Source organism: Microchirus variegatus (assembly GCF_963457635.1).
Source record: "Microchirus variegatus genome assembly, chromosome: 20".
Lineage (NCBI taxonomy): Eukaryota > Metazoa > Chordata > Actinopteri > Pleuronectiformes > Soleidae > Microchirus > Microchirus variegatus.
The window spans coordinates 2,484,941-2,491,387 of NC_139821.1; the positions used below are offsets into that span (position 1 = coordinate 2,484,941).

At 49.5% G+C, this 6,447-nt stretch overlaps 1 protein-coding gene across 1 annotated transcript; it reads left to right on the forward strand.

Annotated features, from left to right (window-relative positions):
* Positions 1–600: 600 nt before the first annotated feature.
* irf5 (interferon regulatory factor 5) lies at positions 601–6,382 on the forward strand. The gene is made up of 9 exons (XM_083907376.1): positions 601–756; positions 1,242–1,423; positions 1,756–1,942; positions 4,128–4,153; positions 4,236–4,263; positions 4,356–4,643; positions 4,746–5,135; positions 5,207–5,325; positions 5,412–6,382. The coding sequence occupies exons 2-9, from the start codon at positions 1,250–1,252 to the stop codon at positions 5,598–5,600; spliced, it is 1,401 nt and encodes a 466-aa protein (XP_083763502.1). The 5' UTR covers positions 601–756; positions 1,242–1,249; the 3' UTR covers positions 5,601–6,382.
* Positions 6,383–6,447: the final 65 nt, after the last annotated feature.

Sequence of the window (6,447 nt, forward strand, 5' to 3'; positions counted from 1 at the left end):
GGATTTGTTTGTTTCATATTAAATTGTTGTTTTTATGAATGACATTTGGTTGACCCGCCCCCTGCTGGGGGTAGAAAAGTCCTACACTTCATATGCTCCACACATGTGTGAGCACGTCTTCACTGTCCAATCACAGCTCGTGGTGTCCTGGAAACCACGCCCCCACCAATCAATAATCGTTATATATATAATAGTATAATTTAAATAATACTGCTCATGTTAACACACTGGTAAATTAATGATCGTCTTTGTTATTATTTATATTTAAATCGATTAATTATTGATTATAAATCGTCTTTCGAACTGATCAGTCAAGTGTTGCTGTTTTTAGTTTCCGGCGGAAGCAGGAAGGGCGGAGTTTTGATCAAACTTCTGTAAAAAAAAACAAAAAAACACTTCTCCTCACAGAGATAGCAGCTAACCGGAAACAGCCGTACGCAGCTTCACAATAAAACCCTTTAACGGTCTCTGGTTTCACGTTTCTGTAGCGGACTGAAGCTTTTATTTTATTTTTTTAAAGTCGTACTCGCTCATACCGGAAGTAGCGTCGGTGTTTTTCGGGCTTGACTCGGATCAGAGTCTTTCGAGTTTTCGAGCTCGTTCACGGGGTTTAAAAAGTGGCTGAACCGCGCGACCGGACGTTTGTTTGTTTGTTTCTTTAGTTGTTTGTTTTAATGTTTGTTTGACTCGTTGTTTGTTTTGTTTGTTTTTTTGTTGACGTCACCGTGACGCTTCAGAAGATTAGGATCTGAACAGGTGAGTCCAAATCACTGCACCACACACACACACACACACACACACACACACACACACAGGCTTGTGTGGCTATTCTTTTAAGGACAAGTAAACCTTTACCTTTACCTTTACCTTAACCTTAACCAGTAACCTTAACTTAACCACAAGTTTGCTCTAACTATCTAGTTCCTCAGACATTAGGTTCTGCCTCACTAGGACCAGGTTTTGGTCTCCATGAGGACTACTGGTCCTGACAAGTTCAGCTTTTCTTGTCAGGTATTTGCATTGGCTTCCATTCCATTAGTTGTGCTGCTAACCCTGAACCATAACCAGTGCTAACTTAAACCAGATCCTCAAAAATGAGGTTCTGCCTCATTAAAACCAGGTTTTGGTCCCCAAAAAAACAGTGCGTTGCAGACTCACTCAGGTCTTAGTGCGTTTTTTGCCCAACATGAGACTTGACAGTTGCCACGGTAACCATGTCCTCGTCCTCCTCCTCCTCTCAGCCTCCAGCATGAGCGTTCAGCCTCGCCGGATCCGCCTGAAGCCGTGGTTGGTGTCTCAGGTGGACAGCGGCAGGTACCCGGGTCTGCAGTGGCTCAGTCCAGAACACCGGCTCTTCCAGATCCCGTGGAGACACGCGACGCGACACACGCCGGTGTCGGACGAGGAGAGCACCATCTTCAAGGTGTGTTTAAAGATGTGGGGGAAAAGACAACAAACAAACAAACAAACAAACAAACATTCAATCTCCGAGGAACCTGCTGGAAACATGAGGAGTTTTAATGAATCAAACAGTAAAAAATAAAAAATAACTTTTTTTTTTTTTTTTTAATGATCTGCATGAAAAGTTTTCAGTCCTGGTAAAAGTTGAAGTGATGACGTCACTTCCTCTTTTCTGCTTCTGCTTTGACTTCCTGTTCAGACTGGAAGTTCATTGTCATGAGGTTTCAGATGAGACTCTGCCTCAGCCTCCGTGTGTCATGTGCCTCACCGTGTTTGTGTGTGTGTGTTTTCCAGGCGTGGGCGTTGGAGACGGGTAAATACCAGGAGGGCGTGGACGAGCCCGACCCCGCCAAGTGGAAAGCGAACCTTCGCTGCGCTCTGAACAAGAGCCGCGAGTTTCAGCTCAAGTACGACGGAACCAAGGAGACGCCGGTGCAGCCGTACAAGATCTACGAGGTCTGCGAGCAGCCGGGCAGCGCAGGTGAGGTCACAGGTCAACACAAGTGAGGTCATAGGTCAACACAAGTGAGGTCATAGGTCAACACAAGCGAGAGCACAGGTGAGGTCACAGGTCAACACAGGTGAGGTCACAGGTCAACACAGGTGAGGTCACAGGTGAAAACAGGTGAGGTCATAGGTCAACACAAGCAAGAGCACAGGTGAGGTCATAGGTCAACACAGGTGAGGTCACAGGTCAACACAAATGAGAACAAGTGAGGTTGCAGATGAGAGTGCAGGTCAACACAGGCAAGAGCACAGGTGAGGTCATAGGTCAACACAAGCGAGAGCACAGGTGAGGTCATAGGTCAACACAAGCGAGGGCACAGGTGAGTTCATAGGTCAACACAAGCGAGAGCACAGGTGAGGTCATAGGTCAACACAGGTGAGGTCATAGGTCAACACAGGCAAGAGCACAGGTGAGGTCATAGGTCAACACAAGTGAGGTCAACACAAGCGAGAGCACAGGTGAGGTCATAGGTCAACACAAGCGAGAGCACAGGTGAGGTCATAGGTCAACACAGGTGAGGTCACAGGTGAGGTCATAGGTCAACACAGGTGAGGTCACAGGTCAACACAGGTGAGGTCATAGGTCAACACAAGCAAGAGCACAGGTGAGGTCATAGGTCAACACAGGTGAGGTCAACACAGGCAAGAGCACAGGTGAGGTCATAGGTCAACACAAGCAAGAGCACAGGTGAGGTCATAGGTCAACACAGGTGAGGTCACAGGTCAACACAGGTGAGGTCACAGGTCAACACAAATGAGAACAAGTGAGGTTGCAGATGAGAGTGCAGGTCAACACAGGCAAGAGCACAGGTGAGGTCATAGGTCAACACAAGCAAGAGCACAGGTGAGGTCATAGGTCAACACAAGCAAGAGCACAGGTGAGGTCATAGGTCAACACAGGTGAGGTCACAGGTCAACACAGGTGAGGTCACAGGTCAACACAAATGAGAACAAGTGAGGTTGCAGATGAGAGTGCAGGTCAACACAGGCAAGAGCACAGGTGAGGTCATAGGTCAACACAAGCGAGAGCACAGGTGAGGTCATAGGTCAACACAAGCGAGAGCACAGGTGAGTTCATAGGTCAACACAAGCGAGAGCACAGGTGAGGTCATAGGTCAACACAGGTGAGGTCATAGGTCAACACAGGCAAGAGCACAGGTGAGGTCATAGGTCAACACAAGTGAGGTCAACACAAGCGAGAGCACAGGTGAGGTCATAGGTCAACACAAGCGAGAGCACAGGTGAGGTCATAGGTCAACACAGGTGAGGTCACAGGTGAGGTCACAGGTCAACACAAATGAGAACAAGTGAGGTTGCAGATGAGAGTGCAGGTCAACACAGGCAAGAGCACAGGTGAGGTCATAGGTCAACACAAGCGAGAGCACAGGTGAGGTCATAGGTCAACACAAGCGAGAGCACAGGTGAGGTCATAGGTCAACACAAGCGAGAGCACAGGTGAGGTCATAGGTCAACACAAGCGAGAGCACAGGTAAGGTCATAGGTCAACACAGGTGAGGTCATAGGTCAACACAGGCAAGAGCACAGGTGAGGTCATAGGTCAACACAAGTGAGGTCAACACAAGCGAGAGCACAGGTAAGGTCATAGGTCAACACAGGTGAGGTCATAGGTCAACACAAGTGAGGTCAACACAAGCGAGAGCACAGGTAAGGTCATAGGTCAACACAGGTGAGGTCATAGGTCAACACAGGCAAGAGCACAGGTGAGGTCATAGGTCAACACAAGCGAGAGCACAGGTGAGGGCATAGGTCAACACAAGCGAGAGCACAGGTGAGGTCATAGGTCAACACAGGTGAGGTCATAGGTCAACACAAGCGGTCAACACAAGCGAGGTCATAGGTCAACACAGGTGAGGTCATAGGTCAACACAAGCAGTCAACACAAGCGAGAGCACAGGTGAGGTCATAGGTCAACACAAGCAAGAGCACAGGTGAGGTCACAGGTCAACACAAAGAAAGGTCATAGGTCAACACAAGCGAGAGCACAGGTGAGGTCATAGGTCAACACAAGCGAGAGCACAGGTGAGGTCATAGGTCAAAACAAGCGAGAGCACAGGTGAGGTCATAGGTGAAAACAGGTGAGGTCATAGGTCAACATCTACCTGTTAACTGCACGTCTGACTACGTTGTTTTTTCTCCAGATGTCGTGGATGACGACGATGACGAGGTGAAGCTGAAAATTAAAATTCACTTATAAAAAAATGTTTTTATTTTCTTACAAATGTAAAACTTTTTTTGTTTTTTCTCAGATGCCGAAGCTGACGGACCTCAGCATCAGTGAGTCGCTGTTCTGTCTCCATGGAAACAAGTTGTGTTTATGAAGTCATGTGACGATGTTGTGTGATGACGATGATGTCGTGTCTCGTCAGACCCCAGGATCATAGACTCCGCCCCCAGGATCATAGACTCCGCCCCCTTCGGCTCGTTTCCCGCTCATTCTGAGGTGAACCCGTTTGGTCGCCACATGACGCCGGTACCGCTCCTCCCCGTGACCCCTGACCTCCACGCTCAGAGCTTTAATGGACCAGTTAACGCACTCCAGGACCTGGACTCCCTGCCGCCCTCTGCTGGACCAGACCTGATGGAGACCAACAACGTGGGTGAGATCCAGAACCAGGCAGAGCCTCAGAAGTATGACCTTCTGAGCAGCGTCCCCTGTGAGTATGACCCCTGTGCTTAAATCGGAGCCTACACCCTGGGCCGGAAGTCCAGGACCTGTAGTGAAGTGGTTCTGATGATGTCTGTCTTGGTTGTTATAGTAACAGATCTAGACCTGAAGTTCCAGTACCGGGGCCGGATGATGGGGTCCCTCACCGTCAGTAACCCTCAGGGCTGCCGGCTGTACTACGGACACTTGGAGCCGACGCCGGAGCAGGTGGACCTGTTTGGACCGGTCACCCTGCAGCAGGTCCTGTTCCCGGGTACGTCTGAAATCCAGAACCAGAAGCAGCGGTTCTACACCGAGGCTCTGCTGGACGTGATGGACCGGGGCCTGATCCTGGAGATGTGGGAACAGGACATCTACGCCGTGCGCCTGTGTCAGTGTAAGGTGTTCTGGTCTGGACCCGGTATGTCCGAACAGGGTCCACCGAACCCCATGGAGCGGGAGAGGAAGATCAAAGTGTTCAGCCTCAACGAGTTCCTGCAAGGTGATGACTTTAAAGTCCAGAGAACGTCTTTACGTGCAGTTCAGATGTTTGACTAAAGATCCTGTCCTTAGGTTTGATCCTGTTCCAGAAAGGTGAAGCTCCAAACCCGCCACCATTCGAGGTCTACTTCTGCTTCGGGGAGGACTGGCCCGACCGCAAACCAAAGGAGAAGAAACTAATCATCGTCCAGGTAAACGTGACGGTGGGGAGCGCTGCGACGCTTTTGAATCTGAAAGGTGTGTCCGAGACGGTTCATCGAGTGGTTCCTGTCCTCAGGTGGTTCCGGTCGTGGCTAGAATTCTGACGGAGATGTTCTCTGGAGAGCTCAGCTGGTCCACGGACAGCATCCGACTGCAGATCTCCAACCCGGACGTGAAGGACCAGACGGTGGCGCAGTTTAAAGAGCTGCAGAAGCTCCTGCAGAGCCAACACATCCAGGGTCCCTGGACACCCAACGTGTCCTGATCAGCACATCCGGGGTTCCTGGACCTCCTAACTAGTCCCGATCTACACATCCAGGGTTCCTGGACCTCCTAACTAGTCCCGATCTACACATCCAGGGTTCCTGGACCTCCTAACTAGTCCTGATCTACACATCCAGGGTTCCTGGACCTCCCAACTAGTCCCGATCTACACATCCAGGGTTCCTGGACCTCCTAACTAGTCCTGATCTACACATCCAGGGTTCCTGGACCTCCCAACTAGTCCTGATCTACACATCCAGGGTTCCTGGATACCCAATGTGTCCTGATCTACACATCCAGGGTTCCTGGACCTCCCACCTAGTCCTGATCTACACATCCAGGGTTCCTGGACCTCCCAACTAGTCCTGATCTACACATCCAGGGTTCCTGGACCTCCTAACTAGTCCCGATCTACACATCCAGGGTTCCTGGACCTCCCAACTAGTCCTGATCTACACATCCAGGGTTCCTGGACCTCCTAACTAGTCCTGATCGACACATCCAGGGTTCCTGGATCCCCCCCCCCTTGTCCTGGAACCACAAGACTCACCTGAACACCAGGACGTTGAAATTCGCGACTGATGGTGAATTAATTTCCTGTCGTTTGTATTCTTTAAGAAACTTCACGCAGTCACGTCACCATCACAATATTTAAAGACAATAAAGTAACATTTCAAAGTTTTTACCTGAACTTTAAACTGATCCGATGTCAATTTCAGAGACGTGTTTTATATTCTCTCGATGTCTCCAGAGGACGAACCTTCAGATTCAGGTGGAATCGTCAGTGACAACATCCGAGTTAGTTTGTGTTTTATAATAAACGTTAAAATGTCCTAATTTCTTGTTTC